This window comes from Myotis davidii, unplaced genomic scaffold (assembly GCF_000327345.1).
Source record: "Myotis davidii unplaced genomic scaffold, ASM32734v1 scaffold25, whole genome shotgun sequence".
NCBI lineage: Eukaryota > Metazoa > Chordata > Mammalia > Chiroptera > Vespertilionidae > Myotis > Myotis davidii.
Window position 1 is genome coordinate 373,797 of NW_006296537.1, and position 19,442 is coordinate 393,238.

General features: G+C 41.3%; 1 protein-coding gene across 1 annotated transcript in view; it reads left to right on the forward strand.

Moving 5' to 3' along the window:
• The window catches only part of NHSL2 (NHS like 2), a gene marked incomplete at its 5' end in the record, with an annotated part of 21,477 nt that extends 9,817 nt beyond the window's left edge, over positions 1-11,660 (forward strand). Inside the window, 2 exons of the mRNA XM_006771919.2 lie at positions 1,099-1,231; positions 2,302-11,660. Coding sequence (XP_006771982.1) covers positions 1,099-1,231; positions 2,302-2,626 — 458 coding nt within the window. The remainder of the gene's footprint in view (positions 1-1,098; positions 1,232-2,301) is intronic.
• Positions 11,661-19,442: the final 7,782 nt, after the last annotated feature.

Sequence of the window (19,442 nt, forward strand, 5' to 3'; positions counted from 1 at the left end):
TTCCTGTCTCTTTTTGTTTTCATTGTGGCAAAATACACATAACACAATTTACCACCTTAACCATTTTTAAGTGTACAGTTCAGTGATGTTAATTATATTGACAATGTTGAGCAACCATCACCACCATCCAGCTCCAGAACTCTTTTCATCTTGCAAAACTGAAGTTTACAACCATTAAACAGTAACTCTCCATCACCCTATCCCTCCAGCCCCTGGCAACCACCATTCTTCTTTCAGTCTATGAATTTGACTACTCTAGGGACCTCATATAAGTGGAATCATGAAGCATTTGCCCTTCTGTGACTGGTTTATTTCACCTAGCATAAGGTCCTCCAAATTCATCCATGTTTCTCACTCTTTTTTGAACTCTTTTTTAAAAAATATATATTTTATTGATTTTTTTTACAGAGAGGAAGGGAGAGAGAGAGTTAGGAACACTGATGAGAGAGAAACATTGATCAGCTGCCTCCTGCACATCTCCTACTGGGGATGTGCCCGCAACCCAGGCACATGCCCTTGACCGGAATCGAACCTGGGACCCTTCAGTCTGCAGGCCGACGCTCTGCGCCAAACCGGTTTCAGCCTTTTTTGAACTCTTAACACCAATTCTTTTGGTCTTCTTTAGGCTGATTTGGACTTTCAACATAAAGTAAGTCATTGTGACTAAAACATGCAAACAAATCAAAGCCAAAGGTAATTTTAGAATATTCGTCCTTAAACTCCAAAGGCTCCCTCTGAGATTCAGACAGGTCCCACTCCCACCATTGATTGAGTCATTGCTTAATTGCTCTCAGTTCCTTGATCTTTAAAAATGACACATTTAAAATAAGAAAATGCTCAATCAACCTATTGTAACGGAAGAGGCATGAGAGAATAAAGACCTAGGCTTGACCTTTAGCACTGAGTCCACCTTGGCCAGATCACTAACCTTCTGAACATCATGTTCTTGGCAAAATGGAGACCTTAAGAGTCTCTGTCCTGCGCCCATTAGTAAATGGGTGGACAGAGTTGCTTTGAACATCAAATGAAATACAGATGATAATGTGCTTGATCCTCACTATTGTGGTCAAAATAATTCCTTCTGGTTCTTATACCTAGGGAGTATTATGGAACCAAGTACTGAAGAAAAAAGTGTTATCAGTGATAAAACAGCTGAATGGATTGCAGAAGATGATGATGATGTGTTTGTGGCTTCACGTACAACTGAAGATTTATTTACTGTGATACACAGGTCTGGACCAATTTCCTTAATTCCTATTGTAATCACCTTCACTTTGTATACCAAAAGACAAACTGCTACCTCTAAGCAGTCATTAGAATTGAAACTAGAGACTTAACTCCAGATACCCACATATGTGAAAGCAGTCCAGGGCCTCACATCGTCAATTCACTGACATCTTTGGATGAAGTGGATGAAGGGTGGGGAGGGGAGGACCAGGTGCCAAGAGAGAGGACCCTCATCTCCTAGCAACTGAAGGGCTTATTGTAGCTCTCTCTGCTCTCTTACAGCTTTGTCTGCAATCAGACATTTAACCCTTCATAGAATTCCTTGTACCAAAAAATCTTTTCAAGAAGTGAATTGGGGCATCAGGCCAAGTATCAGAGCAAGAACTTAGGCAAAGGGAGACCGGATGGGGACCCAGTTATTGGACCAGAACACAAAGCAGGGGCTTGGGGGGAGGAAACTGGAAAGGACCCAGTTGTTGGAGCTAAAGCACCAGTTCAGAGCAGGATCAGCTCCCAGGCTGCCTTGATTCAGAGTCCCTGAGCTTCTAGCCTTGACTCCTTAAATTCTTGGGTCCCAGAACCTGGGCAGGGCTGAGCCTGCAGGCACAGGCCAGTGACTCTAGCTGTAGGCATTGGGAAGAGTGAAGAGTCGCCCAGCTGGCATGACTCAGTGGTTGCGTGTCAGCCTATGAACCGGGAGGTCACAGTTTGATTCCCGTCAGGCACATGCCCCAGTTGCAGGCTCAATCCCCAGTAGTAAAGGGCGTGCGGGAGACAGCCGATCAATGATTCTCTCTCATCATTGATGTTTCTCTCTCTCTCTCTCCATCTCCCTTCCTCTCTGAAATCAATAAAAATATATTTTTAAAAAAGAAAAAGAAAGTGAAGGGAGATGGAGCCAGACAAGGGAGCCCAAGGACTCAATGGCGAGAGAGAAAGCTGGTGAGTATGATTGCTTGCAAGGCTGCTGCGTAGAAGTTCCCAGATCATGTCACTGGCATTCATGAAGTTATATGAAGCATTAGGAAATGTCCACCACACGAATTCACTCAAAGCAAACCTTCTCTTATTCAGGTCCAAAAGAAAGCTGCTTGGCTGGAAGGAGCCTGGTGAGGCCTTTGCCGGAGGCAGCAGACCAAGCTCCCACTCACCAATAAGGAACACAGCTGATTCTCCAATTAGTGAGTCAACTGCCTCTGCAGGGTCAAGCGGCAGTATCAGCCTAGATGCTGGCAGAAACGATGATTTCAAGGCCTTGCTACAAAAGAAGGGCAGTAAGGCAACTCCAAGGTCCCGCCCCTCAGCAGCGGAACTGCTGAAGACCACTAATCCACTTGCTCGGAGAATTATTGCACAGTTTTCAAAAGACTATGACACCACCGATAGTCCCAGTACCTAAGCCCTGGGTTGAGCAAGTAGGGATCAGTTACTAAACTTGAGTATAAAAAGGGGAAGAGGAAGGGTTCTAAAAAGAAACCATGGAAATAACAAAAAAGCCTACATTTCTTTTACTTAAACTCATACTCCGGACAGCAGGAGAAAGACCACTTTATCTAGAAATCATCAGGCACTTTAATCATACGCAGACATTTTATGTTTTCATACTTAAAATCTTGCCATTATTGACTACAGATTTTCTTCTTATTTTCTGCCCGTGGTGTGCACCAAGAAGAAATTCTCAGATGCAAGGGCACACATGCATGTTTTCAATGAATGACCAGCTACTCCATCCCTGGCTCCTATTACTAAGGAGAACAGTGTAAGAGCAGATTGGAGGCTGTCAAACCTGGGGAAATAGGGAGCCGTTGCTGATTATTCACTTCCTTGGTGAGGCCTTAATGACTTGTGTGGAGAAACAGAAAGACTCTGATGCCTCTTCAACCACAGTTTAACTCTCTCCCACTGGGTTTGCAGGTGTGCACTTATTTCGGCATGAGTTGATTGGATGGCTTTTGTGCAAAAGATGAATGTTACTTGGCCCTGAACTTCATGCCTTTTTTAGTTTGATTGTCTCCACGGTGATCAGGGTGATGAGTTTCAATAACATACAAACCCTTCCCCCACACACACCCCTTAGCTAGAAGAGGTCAGAACCTGGTTACTTTGAATGAACCAAGCTCAGCCAACAAACAAGGCAGCCATTTGTCCACCCTGATCTATCTGAGGTAACTTGAACGCATGCTTTCAGACCTTTCTATGGGTCTGAAGCTAAGCAATTATAGCTAAAATCTGTGCCCAGCTTATGCTGCATTCAAAGAACTCTCATTTCATTGGCATATAAAATTCATTACAGTAAGTAATTAGCTGAACTAATGGCATCACCAAAGGCTCAAGGAGTAGAGAAAGTAAGTGTAACTTGCCCACCACTGTTCAATTCAGATTGTGGTTTGTGGTTGGTTGGTTTTGTTTAAAGGAAGTCTTACTATGGTCCAGAACTGAGAATGCATAAACTAAAAGGATATATCCAGAATCTAAAAGGCAGCCTTGCAAGTTGCTTTGGCCCATAATACAAAAAAGGCCTAATTAGTTAACCATGTGGGGAGAGAGGGTAAGAGCTGGGTAAATAAGATGCTGATGGAGCCCCAGAACAATCATTGTGACTCTTCCTGACCCCCCCCCCCCACCTCCCCGCAAAGCTAATATGCACTAACTCTTCTTGTTAGCTCAATTTTCTAAGCAAAACCAGAGCAGTGATTCATTTGATTTTCATATGTCTGGTTTCTGGGAGGTTGGGGGAAAAACAGACTAAGATTGAACAAAGAAAACTGGTTGAGCAATAATGGAGAGGTAACTGTCCACTGTCCAACGAGGGGAAAAGAAGTCAAATGAAATAGTAGTCTGTCTCACAAAGAGGGTTCCCTTACCCTTTACTTCTTCACGCCGCCCCCCCAAAAGATTCATTGGTCAACCTCCTAGAGGATGCAGAAACTGCCCCAGGGACAAGCAGATCTTGATTTTGTTAGATCGTGTTGCTCACCAATAAGAAGCAAACTCTTAGCACAACTGCCCACACTCCAGAGAACAGAGCAGCTGAAAAACCACACTGTGTGCTGAAAAGACAAGCCTCTCACACAGAAGCCCTGGGCCTAGGCACTTGGTTGGTACAGTTCTGAATTCTAGACTTCTGAGTACAGGCCAGACCCACCCACTCCCTTGAAATCAGCACTTTCCCCTGATTTATACCAAAGCCACTTACTATAATAAACAACAAAATCCCAGCTGCTTTGTAAAGAATTCAAACTATTTGGTTTGTAGTATGGATGTTGATGATAGAGAGCAAGTCATTCTCAGCATAACAGAAGGACCTGACTAAATTTCAGGGGTTTTACCTGAAATAAAATAGATTCATTACTAGCCTTAATTTATATATGATTGCCACAGTTGTCTGTCCCAGTCTCAGAATTCCAAAAGATGCAAACATTTTGCTCTGTAAGGAAATGAAGGAGAGTTTGTGCTTTTGCCTAACAAAGGTAAAGAACAGCCAGGGCCTTCTTAAGAACCATTATGAATAGCTGAACTCTAAAGCCAAGTATGAGACTCACATTGTTTAGGACTTGTTACTTCTGCTAATTTTTCTGGAAGCATCTTGTTTGCTACTTCTAGTGGGTTTTGCCTTTCCCCTCACCTTGCTATCTCTAGTGGATTCCCCAAAAGATTTTATGCTAAATGCCTGATACCTTTATATTTTCCAATTACATTGAGTCTTACTTTCCTCTACAATAATCTGTATGCCTGGATTTTTTAGAACATCTTCTACATCATCACTCTGGCACTCAGATGCTCAGTGGTGTTCCCATTAACACAAAAGCATTTGGGGCAAAGATTTTATGGTCAGAGATAACATTGAGGACTGGAAATATTTACTTAATGTTTTACAACAGGTGGACCTAGTTCCAAAAAACAACAACAAACTACTATTTCTACCAGTCATCGATGAACAGAACACTGAACATCTTTCTACTCCTAACACTCAACCTCTCTCTTCCCCCTTGATTATCATAACAGCAACTCTCTCTCCCACCTAGGCACATACCACAGTATTTGCTGCCTTCTGCACCTACTCTGCTGAAAGGGGAGAAGAGAGGCTGAAAGCCCCTCCAGAAAGGCTTTCAGAGAACCTACTACTGCCACTATTACTAGTGTGAAAAATAACAATTTTTGAAGGTGGAATACAGAAGCGGTGCAAGTGAAATGAAGTTGGCCCCAGGAGGTCAACTAACAATTCAAGTTGTTTCTGCCCCTTTGTTTCCTCTGATTCCAACTTATAGCAGCAAGTGGCTCTGCTAGACTGACTTCAGTCCCATCAGGAGAGCAGGAAGTCATCTCCAGGAGAAGTTAGTTGGTAGCTAAGAGTGCTTTGCACTTACTTGTGGTATGGATGTTGAGGATAGAGAGCAAGTCATTCTCAACATAACAGGCAACTTCACTGGTATCTCTTCAACTTTGTCTGCTTCAGTCTCTCTCCTGGGACTTCCACCTGGCCTCAATTTGTCCCTTAGCTGTAAGCCCTGTAAATCGCTTCCCTAGCTGACAGCTTGCCCTTAAAAAAAAAGAGCAAGACAGCAAATTAATTCATGTTAGCTTAATGAATTAATTGAGCAGTTGATCTGGAGACATTACATTGAATCTGCAAAGACAGATGAGATTCTACAAGCATTTTACCAGACATCCGTTCTAACTCTCTAGAGTCTAGACAACATGGATTGGGTTGCTATCTCACTGTATCATCAGTCTGAGCAGATCTGGCCAAGCACCTGCCCTCGTCCTCATAAATGATCTATTCCCTAAAAAGACGAGTTCATCGTCAGTGCTCTTTTCCTCGCCATTGCAGCCTTTCATTATCACCAGGTCTGTAACACAGTGGTGAACTTTCACTTTAATATGATTTGCCAGGGCCAGGACTAGAGTGAGGTGACTGAGGCGCCTGGGGCGCAAAATTTAAGGAGGCGCCCACTCTCAGGGCTGTGCAAGTGCCTTACCCTCGTCCTGGCCCTGCGATTTGCACTCCATAAAGTATTATCACTTTATCTTCTTCCAATGAACAAGCATGGTTCTTCTGATTTGCGGGGTAACTCGCTACAAGTTGTTGTATCAGATGTTTTTATTGCTATCTGTTTTTCACTGCTATAAATCTTCGTATGCTTATACATAAAAGAATCTTCATTATTATCAGGAAACATGGTTGCTTTCTAAGTAATTTTCTCCAAGTGGCAAGTCAGTGCCCACTTTAGTAAGGAATGCTGACAGGATAGCCCATCAGCAAAAGAGTGAATGAGTTGGAGGTCTGTCCTTGGAATCCTCGCTTTTTCTGTTCCATTCTCCCCAGACCTTGCTTCCCAGCACCAACTCTTCTGAGTGCCTCCTAGTTTGCTCTCTTCCTAGTTAAGAAAAGCATGCTCTCAGGAAAGGAATACATTTCTTTACTTTGGGGTTATAAGGCTTAATGCTACCTCTTTTGAAGGTCGTTTGCAGTTTAACAGGGGAAAAGCCTTATGCCAAAGGAATGAAATTCTACTGTAGAATTTTAGGCATCAATTAGTTGCAGAAGTGGTGTGGGGTTTTTTCACCATCAAAAGGCCAAATTACTTGACAGCTAACTCTAGAATATAGAAAATACCTTAATCTTCTGGAATTATTTTAGTAAATTACTGGTAATCGATTCAATCTTCCTGATACCTAATGCTGTTCAATATGGCTCCTACCAAGAGACTCTCAGAAATGCTACCAAATGCCACTGAAAAGGCCTAGATAATTCATATTGTACATTAACATTTTCTCACAAGTGGAATTAATACTATTTATCATTTGAGTAAAAACAACAAAGAAATCTAAATAGTTTGTGAAGGTGTGTCCTGTTTGTGAAAGGTGAAACTGTCCAATATTGTCTGATCAATATCAGTTGTCCAGTATTGGTGGTGATTATTAAACTTATTAGAGGTACAACTTTATTGATCACAAGCCTCTGCTTCCTGCCATCTGTTTTGTGCTATCACTTCAGCTTGGTGTGAGAATGAGACCAGATCTATACCACAGCACCCAGTCCCTCCAAAGCCTTTGTGTGTATTTCAGCTATAAGTGATTAAGGATTTAAAAGGACAAGAGAGGGGAAAAGTGGTACAAAGAGCTGCTTTTGTCAAAGGGCAGCAAAAAATATAATTACTTAAAACAATGATATTAAAGAAATAGTTTTAGAATACTTGGAAACATATTTATAGAGGAATACAGTAGTAAATTGTTATAGACACCCATTTGAGATGCTTTTCATATGTTTAGGAAAAAAGAACTTGCATAAGTAATGGTTTGTGTGAAATAGGTATATACTTTGTTCAGTAAAACCCCAAATTTAAACCAGTGGCTATCAAAGCGTAATCCCAGGACCAGCAGCAGCCCTGGGATATGTGTGTGTGCGTGTGTTTGTGACGAGCATCTATTCCAGTGATGTTACTTCTTCAAGCCCCTGAATCACTATAGCCACGACTCTCCAAATGATTCCAACCTCCCCATCATTTCTGCTATCATCAGAGTGTTCAGTCTCTGGCTAAGTGATATACTTTGTCATGTTGGTCAGGTATGTGTTGCTTAGTGTTAAGAAATTATCAGATCAAATCAACTACTTGCTCAACCTGCAAAAATACTTTATTTAACTTAGCCAGCATATCTGGCCTGTTTTTTACTTAAATTTTTTAAATTCACAAATAGGAAAAAGGAAAAGATGTTATATTTGTTTGGTATTGACAATGCTTAAATACCTGTCTTCACCATGCTGGTTGTTCTCTAGAAGGGCTCTGGCAGAAGTATAGTTGATTTTAAGATTTTGCCTAAATAGTGGAATTTTATATCAACAAATCCTCAAACAAAATATGAACTGAAGCAACCAGTTAACCCCTCAACCTCTCTTTAGTGCCAAGCTTTATAGAAATTTATTCCTTATGTGATGTTGAGCTTTTTTAATGTCCAATTTTATAAAATGTTATGCATGCAAACAAAGCATCGTGCTCATTATACAAGTCACCCCAAACTCATTTCCTCCTCTGTATGTATGATGGTGAAGAAATATCAATATGTATGTTCTTATCTCTCCTGATCAATTGTAAATTGCAAATCTTTTCATTAATTTTTAAATAAGATATATTTACTCTGGCTAGTAGTTAAAATTTTATTCTTTTTATTATATATTTCATTGCTACTTTTTTCTACTGACTCCAAAACTTACTTTGGGGAATATTTCTTATTTCTAGATTGTTGTATTTATCTTATGTCTATATTTATCTGTAATCATGGAATAATAGAGCTGAAAGGAACCAACTTCTCATTTTACAGATGAGGAACTGAGGCCCAGAACGGTTAAATAACTTAAATAAGGTCACACAGTGGTAGGGCCCAGCCTCAATCTCAGGTCTCCTGCCTATGGGTCCAATGCTTTTCCATTTAAAGTACGACATTTATAGAAGACCCACAGCTGGCTTCTACTTTTATGAAACGAATTTCCCAGATATTTCAGTGAAATAATTTATATGCTTTAATGAAAATGATCAAGAGTTCTTTAGTTCATGAATCCAAAGATAAATTTGATTTTCAATTTAGAAATAGTAATTCCTTCCAAATTCAGTATATGTGCTCTACTTTGTACAATGGATGTTTTCCTTCAAAGTTGTTTGAAAAATTATTGTTTTGGATAAAATTCCATATTTTAGAAGAGAAGCTTCCTATGTAAGGGAATCCTTCAGTGATTTCTTTTGAAAAACAAAGAACCCTCTTGTCAATGTCTCCTAAAAGCCTATACTTTTTAAAAAGTGTGAACTTTTGTAATTGGTGTTTATTTAAAGTAGGGCAAGCCAATATAGGCTTTCCTAGAATCTACTTTATCCTTCCCTTCTTAAACTTTGTGAAATTTTTCAGACTGTTAGATGCTCATGAGATACTTAGTTGTGCTCTAAAAACTTTACCTAACTTGATATTTTGTCAATCCCTGGGCTCAAACTGTCGCCATCTTATCAAACAATAACAGAATTCCCTAATCAACACTAAGTTCTGCATGCAGTCTCTTTTCCAGAACATTCTTTGCCTAGCGCTCATTAGTGTGACTGTCTCCTCAGCTATTCTTGGGTTTCCCTCCATAGTTCATGCATAACTCATTGTTCTGTGGAGTTTCAGGCAGTGGTCCGTTAGGCCTATTTTAGTCAGATGGAGTAGTATTTACGGATGTTTCCATTTACAGATGGTTCCCTTTTTTCTCTTGGATCTTTTCTGGTTTGTCTTTTCAAGAATGCTCAGAGGATGGTGGTACTTTCCCCATCATCCAGACCAGGGGTTGACAAACTTTTCTGTAAAGGGCCAGATACTAACTATTTTAAGCTCTGTGGGCCACATATGGCCTCAGTAACAAATTCTTCTTTGTTGTTGTTTGATCTTTCAAATGGTGTTTTTACACCTTAAAAATGTAAATACCAGTATTAGCTCTTGGGCCATACAAAGCCAGTGGCTGAATTTGGCCCACTTGTCATACTTTGCTGAGCCCTGACCCAGATCATCTTCTATGGCTCACCCCATGTGATCACTGGCTTGTGTACCAGATAATATGGCTCACAAGTCTACACAGAGGTGGGTGGAGAGGAGCTGCATATGACAACCATTACTATTCAATAGGGTGCCCTTTATGACTTCTCTGTCTCTCCCTCTACCTATCTATCTATCCATCCTCTATCTCTCATTTTCACTAACTACCTCAGCGTAGGAACCCTCATTACTTTCTCCAATCCTTCCTATCCTGATTATCCAATGTGCCTCTGCTTCCTCAAGTTTGGGGTAAGCTGGCAGGGAAGAAAGGATTTCTGAGATTTCTTATTTCTTTTGTCCCATCATTAACCCCAAACTGTGGTTCATCATTCCCACCCTGCCTCATACTGCCATCATGAGTTTAAGGCTGTCTCTGGAGAGTCCGGTGGCCCAGGCCTTGAGATTCCAGTCCAGTCTACAACTTTCTATGGAAATCACCAGCTCTTGATTTGGTTCCAGTAGCTGGTTTCAAAATTCAGAATGTCCACGTGTCCGTTTTCTAATGTGATTTGGACTTGTTCCAGACTCAGCCTCAGCAAGAAAATCAATGAATGATGGAGGTATTCTGTGCCCTCTAGTTTTTTCTGCCCAAACCTCCTGTCTCCTGGGCCCAGGCTTCAGGGGATAGGCTCATTGGGATGCCCTGGGCAGCGCCACAACCAGCAGGCATTCAACAGACTACCACCTCCTGTTTCCTGCACCTCTAAAAGGATTCCTTAAAGCTTATTCACATCTCTCTCCATCTTTCTCCATCTCTATCTCTAATTCTGTTACTTGGGGGTCTAAGATTCAGAGTCACATTTTAATATTTGCTTGTATAAACTTGGGGAGATGCAAGTGAATCGGAATGTGTGTGCCTCTGTGTACAAGCATGGTTTCTCCGCCTGAACTGTGAACTCACATTCCCTAATGTGTATCTCTTACACACATGCACATACACCCTATCCAGTACTCACAGCAGTTCTCTGGTCTAGATCCAGGTCTGATGGGGCTGGTGAAGGAGAAGGGGATTGTGGGAGCTCCTGAAGCATCTCCCTTTTCTCATTGTCTTTTTTCTACTGACTTGTGCTGGCCTCTCCCAAGAAATCATTTAAAGAAACTCCTCTGTGACAATTCTGGACAGGCCAACATTCAGAGAGTTATAACTATCATTCATTAAAGGCTCAGACATACCTCTCAGACTGCAGGTTTTCCTATCTAAGCACATTGTTTTATAGGACCTTTAGTTTGCTTTCTGTCATTTGAGCCCAGGGATCTACCACTTACTGATATCTAAATTTTAAAAAGTCAGACACAAGTTACTTTCAGGATTTCCTGATTTGAAAGCACCCATGAAACAGTTTCTTTCTGCCTTGTGTTTAGGATTTCCAGACTTAGGAAAGGAACGAGGCTTGCGCTTTGGAGTCTAAGGCAGCAAAAGTACCACACTTGCCAAAAACAAATTGAGGAAGGAGGATTGGCTAATCCTAATATGCATAGTCAAGAGATGGACTTTTGTGACGTTAGCTCTCATGGTTCAATGCTTATTGAGTGCCAACAATGCACTTAAGGAAAACAAGGGAGAGTGGAATTTACAGACCAATATTCTAAACTGGAAGGCAGTGATGAGAATGTGTCCATCGATAAAAATTTCAAGAAGCAACAGAAGCTAATAAAGATCGGAATCCCAGTCTTTCTAGAATTCCAACACAAAATGGAAGGGAGCCCTCTGTGGGTGTTATTACAAAGGGTTTTTATAGTCTTTCTTTTATCTTATTTTATTTTATTTTTAAACAAAAGCATTCCTCACTGGTTTGCTGCCAGGAATTGAATTGCATTCTTTATATAGCTAGAACTGTTTGTGTCTTCTTAAAATAAACAACTTCTGTTAAAAATCATTTTCTGTTTCACCCTCTGTTTTCATAGTAGCATAGTGTTATTCAGACACTACACCCAGCTCATGAGCATGTTTTGCTGACCACACAAATATGGGGCCCACACATGGAATCTGATTCTCATAAATCCCTGAGAGCCCAAAACAGATATGCGGGACATGGTGTCTTGCAGAAACATGGCACACTGAGCCAGGAACCTCAGCCAAATCTGTGTTCGAAGACTTCATCTTGAGGATTCGAGTTCAACTGCTCATGGAGGCAACAAGGGGTTCTGGTGATGTGGGAAGCAGTTACCAGGCTCCTGAGGGGAGGAGGTTGCCTTAGCAACTGTGCTCAGGACTGCACTCCCGCTTTGTTCTCTGGCTCAATGAAGCCACCCAGCGTGGCAATCCAGTGTGAGTTGGGGCTGGGAGCAAAAAACAGACCAGATGCAGCCCAGATCACTTCCATACCTTGAGTTGATCCTTGAATGTAGCTACAAGGGTCAACTTCCATCCAAAAGGAGATTTGTTTTTTGATCCCAACTGGTCCAGACCTATAAGGTCTTGCAGCCAGCATCCTTGTCTCCCTGAGCCCTGTGCTAGCTCATGTCTCCAGACACCATCAGGCTGCTCTTCCCAAAGGACACAACAGAGCTGTAAACAACCTAGAAAGCTTACAGGGGAATGGAGAGAGGCCAGAGCTACTCTCAGACGAGAACAGGTGTTAAGATTTAAGATAAGGGTCAGAGAAGGAGGCTGGCTCAAGGTTGGCCTTATGCAAGTAATACCTCTGTGAGAACCTGCAGGTCAAGGTCCAGTGTTCACAATGGCAGGGTCAGAGCCTCCTTCTGTCACCACAGTGTGAGCTGGAGAAGTGTTTAAGGTCAACTCACAGTGACCAAACTCAAAAATTTGTCAAGGGCTGGGGCTGGCATATTAATTAACCAAAGAGAGAGTACAGGTCATAAAGCACAGGTCATAAACATGAAACCTATGGGCTGAACTGAGCTTACACACGTTGTCTGTTGTACACAGTGTTGTTTTTTAATTCTTAAAAATCTAGATGTGGCACAACCTCTGCAATTCGTCTAGTTCTCCACCATGCCCTGCTATGTTAAACCCAACCAGCTTCATTCGTTTATATACCTGCCAGGCCCCTGAAAGCATTTTCGAGCCTATGAGCTATGTATCAAGGTATTGTTGCAGGTTGCGTTTCCAGGAGTCAGGCTCTGAGATGAAGTTCGGTGTGCAAAGTGTTTCTTAGGGAATGCCTTAAGGATCAAAGTCTGTGGGAGAGAAGGGAAGGAAACAGGCTTAGGTGGGAGAAAAGGACAGGAATGCAGACACAACAAAGCCTTGGCTGACTCAATGGCAAGCTCTGGCTTTAAAATGACCCGTCAGAATTGTCCTGCACTGGGCCAAAGGCAGGCCTTTGTACCGCTGTTTCAGTCAGTCACTGGCTGTGTGCCACTTCATTAGAGGGCCTAACCTTGGGTGAGGTGACTCTTTCCAGCCGAGGCACTCCCAGAAGGAGCTGATAGCTAAAGAAGGTTCTTTGCTGACAGCACTCCTGGCTGCTTGTCAACAAGTCCACCCTTGAAGTGGGCTCTGGGCAACAGAGTGCAGGGTCCATCACAGGTGTCTTATCTCCAGGAGCAGTTCAAGTTAAATACTTACAAATTCTTACTTTCTGATTCCCACTCCTTTTATAGTTGGTTTGATTAAGTTCATAACTTTCTTAAATTGTTGTCACCATCTCAGGGTACATGCCAGTAGCCTTAGTTGGATTTGGTGTTTCACAACCCTCATTAATGTCCATTAACAAACCCTTTCCAAGGGCATGTCGCATATGCAACTAGATAAATCAATCCATCATAAAATACCAGGAATAATACTAGCATCTATCAAACACTAGCAATCTATCAAGCACCAATAATGGACCAGATACTGAGAGCTCTTATAACCACTTCTTTTATTCATCCATTCAGTAAAAAAATAATGAGCTCCTTCTACATGCCTCACAGAGTTTAAGTGCTGAGGGTACAGTAGTGACAGATACAGACACTAGACTTATCCTCATGGAGTTCAGAGTCCATTGGGACTGCTGTTGAGGCTAGTTCACTTTGCAGCATTGGGGACCAGGACCAATACTAGTCTGTTATCTGGGAGTCACCATCCTGGATATGAACTCTCCTGGTCATTTCTTTTCTCTAAGTATTTAATTCATACTACTACAAGCTTCTGCTCTGCTACTCAACCTCCCACCACTCCTTTCCCTCCCATCTTTTTTAAATTGTGCCCATTAGAACCCAAATTTGGGGGATTAGTATATACCCCTACAACCCAAGCAGAAAGTTCCCCCTGCCAACACCTTCTTAATTGAAACCATACTTTGTTCTGAGAATCCCACTTCACCTGTAAGCCTCTCCTCAGAGATATTTGTTCCCTTATAACTACTTCTGCATCCACAGGTGGAGGGGGACACTTTTTGACTCCCCACTGCACTTTCCAGACAGTGATTGCTGAACCTCTCAGTCACCCCCCCTCATACAGTTTTTCTTTCCAACCCTAGACTGGTCAAATCCAAGGTCACTTCAAATTCATGGGAAAAAACTATTGTAAATCACTGGCTTGTTATTTCTTTGGCCTACTCACCTCTCATCACCTCCTTTTCTGATCTAGTCACCCACTATCAGGATCACAAATAGACATTATCCTCCAGAATTGCTATATTACTGAAATCTTAACTTCAATCCCCCACAACCTCAACTTCATTGAGACTTCCAACAACTTAACCCATTCATTCATTCAATATTTAGTAGGCATCTACCAGGCACCAGGTATGTGTTAAGTACTGAATATACAGTTTTGAATATGACGAGCACAATCTTTGCTCTCATGGATTTCAATCTACTTTTTCCTTATCTCTTCAAGCGGTTCTCAACCTGTGGGCCATGACCCTTTCGGTGGTCTAACAACCCTTTCACAGGGGTCGCCTAAGACCATCCTGCATATCAGATATTTACATTACGATTCATAACAGTAGCAACATTATAGTTATGAAGTAGCAATGAAAATAATTTTATGGTTGGGTCACAACATGAGGAACTGTATTTAAAGGGCCAGAAGGTTGATAGCCACTAGACCTTCTCTCTATTTCAACTTCTTCCCAATTAGTTCAGGTCTAGCATTTGACCACTATCTTGTAACATCCTCACATGGATCCATCATTTTAGATGATTAAAAGACCATCCTGCCTATCAGATATTTCCATTACGATTCATAACAGTAGCAACATTATAGTTATGAAGTAGCAATGAAAATAATTTTATGGTTGGGTCACAACATGAGGAACTGTATTTAAAGGGCCAGAAGGTTGATAGCCACTAGACCTTCTCTCTATTTCAACTTCTTCCCAATTAGTTCAGGTCTAGCATTTGACCACTATCTTGTAACATCCTCACATGGATCCATCATTTTAGATGATTAAGAAAACACAATTTTGTCCACATTCTCTGTTCCCACTACACAGGCTGCTGGAGAAGACATAGTCATGCAAACTGGTGATCTCTTACCAAAAGGGGGTCTTCATCTCTGCTTAAAAAAATTCTTCTCGAGTCCTGTAAGCACAGGGCAGGAAAGAAGATGGCAGCCAGCAAGACAGCAGTAAGGAAGAGAGTGTGAATGAGGGAGGGAGCAAAAGGGGAGTGCATGGACATGTGGGGTGTGTGTGCGTGTGCGTGTGAATGAGGGACAGTTAGATTCCACAGGACTTTTGGGGGCTGGCAGACCAGGTTCCCCTAGCCGGGGAGCCTCTGCTACCACTGCAATTTCTCTTGGGGCAACCAACTCTGCTGCAGAGTCCACACCATCTTAAAGGGGAGAGCTTCTATGACTGGGAGCCCAGACTCACCTCAACCCAGGGTGCCCCAGGATAACACCCGGGACCCTACAGCCACTCCAACTAGGGAACTGCTACCTTGGCTGCGGGCCCACAAACACTGAGACTCCAGCCTCCACAGTCATGGGCTCTTGTGAGTTCTGGAGCATACTCCCCACCTGCAGGCCAGATGCTTTAGCCCCAGTGCCTCGACCACATACAAACAGCCAAGCCTTACAGAGCAACCCCAGACCCCATGACCATGCTAGCCACCACCAAGTCTGACACAGCAATCCTGGGTGCCACAACCGAGTGTGAGCAGCCAAGCCCTACACAGCTACCCTGGGTGCCTCATGTAGCAACCCCAGATGCTAGCCACCACCAAGCCTGACACAGCAACCCTGTGCAATGCAAATGAGCGTGAGCAGCCAAGCCCTATGCAGCAATGCCAGATGCCTCATGCAGCAGCCCCAGCACTGTGACTGTGCAAATCGCCACCAAGCCCAATGCATCGACCCTGGGCCTGGTGACCATGAGACCTGCCACCAAGCCTGCCACTGCAGTCACAGGCCCAGTAGACTAGATACCTAGATCCTTTGGTGAAAGCAAAATGAGGAGACAAAGAAACATCCCCCAAAGGAAAGAAAAGGAGGAATCACCAGAAAAAGAACTAAATGAAACAGAGGGATGCAATTTGTCAGAAAAAGGATTCACACTAAGGGTCATACAGTTGATAAACTAGATGGATGAGAAAATCAACAACTTATGTAAGAATCAAAAGGAAATAGTGATATAGCCACAATAAAAAACACTATAAAAGGTTTCAACAGTAGACTAGGAGAAGCGGAGGACCAAATTAGTGAATTAGAAGACAGGGCAGCAAAACACATCCAATCTGAACTGCTACTGGAGAAAAAAATTAAAAGGCAGGAAGAGAACCAAAGGGTGCTTTAGAACAACATGAAACAAAGGAACATACGTAAAATAGGGATGCTAGAACAACAAGAAGAAGAGCAAGGATTAGAAAACCTATTTGAAAATGTCCCTGATTTGGGGAAGAGGAAATTCACACAAGCACAGAGAGTACCAAACAAGATGAACCCAAAAAGACCCACACCAAGACACATCATAATTACGATGGTAAACATTAATGACAAAGAAAGAATCTTAAAGGCTGCAAGAGAGAGACAGAAAGTTACCTACAAGGGATTTCCCATTAGATTATCAAATTATTTCTCAACAGAAATACATCAGGCTAGAAAGGAATGGAAGGAAGTATACAAAGTGATGCAGGGCAGGAGACTGAGTCCAAGAATACTCTACCCATCAAGCTTATCATTCAAAATTGAAGGGGAAATCGGGAGCTTCAGAGATGAAAAAATAAAAAAGCCTAAGGGAGTTTATCACTACCAAGCCAGCAAAGCAAGAAATGCTAAAGGACTGTTGTAAAAAGAAGAAATAAAAAGGGGAGAAAAAACACAGGCACAAAAAAATGGCTACAAACAAGTACCTATTAATAATAACATTGACTATAAATGGACTGAATGCTCCAATCAAAAGACATCGAGAGGCTGAATGGATAAGAAAGCATAACCTATATATATGCTGTCTGCAGGAGACCCACCTCAGAACAAGAGACACACACAGACTGAGACTGAAAGGATAGAAAAATATCTTTCAGGCAAATGGAAATGAAAAAAAAAGTTGGGGTAGCAATACTTATATGGGACAAAATAGTGCTCAAAGGGAAAGCCATAACAAAAGATGAGGAAGGCCACTTCATAATACTAAAGAGATCGATACAACAAGAGGCTATAACTCTGGTAAACATGTATGTACCCAATACAGGGGCACCCAAATACATAAAAAAAAAAAACTTCTATAAGAAATCAAGGGAGAGATCAACAACAGTACAATCATAGTAGGAGAATTTAATACCCCACTGGCATCACTGGATAAATCCTCTGGGGGAAAAGTCAGCAAAGAAACAGCAATCCTAAATGACTCATTAGATCAGATGGACTTAATAGACATCTTTCAACCCAAAGCTATGAAATATACATTCTTCGCAAGTGCACACAGAACATTTTCAAACATAGACTACATATTGGGTCACAAGAAAACTATCCCCAAATTCAAGAAGATTGAAATCACATCAAGCATCTTCTCAGACCACAGTGGCATAATATTAGAAATAAACTACAATGAAACTAATCAAAAAATTCAAACACTTGGAGGCTGAAAAGCATGCTATTAAACAATAATTGGGTTACCAAAGAGATCAAAGAAGAAATTAAAAACATCCTGAAAACAAATGACAATGAAAACAAAACATCCAGAATCTATGGGACACAGTGAAAGCAATCCTGAGAGGGAAGTTCATAGCTCTACAGGCCTACCTCAAAAAACAAGAAACAATGGCAATAAATTATCTAACCCTGCAACTTAAAGGATTACAAAGAGAGCAACAAGAAAAGCCCAGAGTAAGCAGAAGGAAGGAAGTAATAAAGATCAGAATAGAAATAAATGACATAGAGAACAACAACAACAAAATACAAAAGATCAATAAAACCAAGATCTGGTTATTTGAAAGGATAAGCAGAATTGATGAACCTCTATCCAGGCTCACCAAGAAACAAAGAGAGAGGACCCAAATAAACAAAATAAGAAATGAAAGAGGTGAAGTAACAACCAGCCCTACAGAATTGTAAAAAAAAAAATAAATAAATACTATGAACGACTTTACTCCAACAAACTGGACAACCTTGACGGAATGGACACATTCCTAAAAAAATGCAAGCTTCCAAACGCAATCAGGAAGATTCAAAAAACCTGAATAGGCCAGTAACTACTGGTGAACCAGCAATCAAAAAACCTCCAGTGAACAAAAGCCCTGGAGCGGATGGCTTCATATGAAAGTTTTAGCAAACATTCAAGGAAAAATAAAAACCTAACCTTCTCAGACTATTCCAAAAAATTCAAGAGGAAGGCACACTTCTAAGCTCTTTCTATGAAGCCATCATTACCCTAATTCTAAAACCAGATAAAGACACTACAAAGAAAGAGAATTACAGGTCAACATCCCTGATGAATATAGATGCTAATATCCTCAACAAAATTCTAGCAAATCAGATTCAGCATTACATTAGAAAGATCATACACCATGACTAAGTGGGATTTATTCCAGGGATGCAAGGATGGTACAATATCTGCAAATCAATAAACATGATACATCACATAAGTAAATTAAGAGACAAAAATCACATAATAATATCAACTGATGCAGAAAAGGCATTTGACAAAATCCCACATCCTTTCCTGATAAAAAAAAAAAAAACTCAGCAAAGTGGGAATTGAGGAATAATACCTCAACATAATAAAAGCCTTATATGACAAACTTCAAACTCATATGACAAACCTACAGCCAACATCATACTAGAGCAAAAACTAAAACCATTTCCCCTAAGAACAAGAACAAGACAGGGATGCCCACTTTTACCACTCCTGTTTGACATAGTACTGCAAGTGCTAGCCATAGTGATCAGACAATAGGAAGAAACAAAAGGCATCCAAATTGATAAAGAAGTAAAACTGTCATTATTTGCAGATGACATGATACTATACATAGAAAACTCCAAAGACTCCATCAAAAAATTACTAGACCTAATAAATGAGTTTGGCAATCTAGCAGGATACAAAATTAATACCCAGACATCTATGGCCATTTTATACAGCAATAATGAACTCACAGAAAGGGAAACTTTAAAAAAAATCTATTACACCAAAGAAATTAAGATACCTACCAATAAACTTAACAAAGGACATAAAAGACCTGTACATGGAAAACTTCCCACTCACAATCCAGGACTACTGGCTCCCAACTGATCGCCTGCCTGTCTGACTGATTGCCCCTAACCACTTATG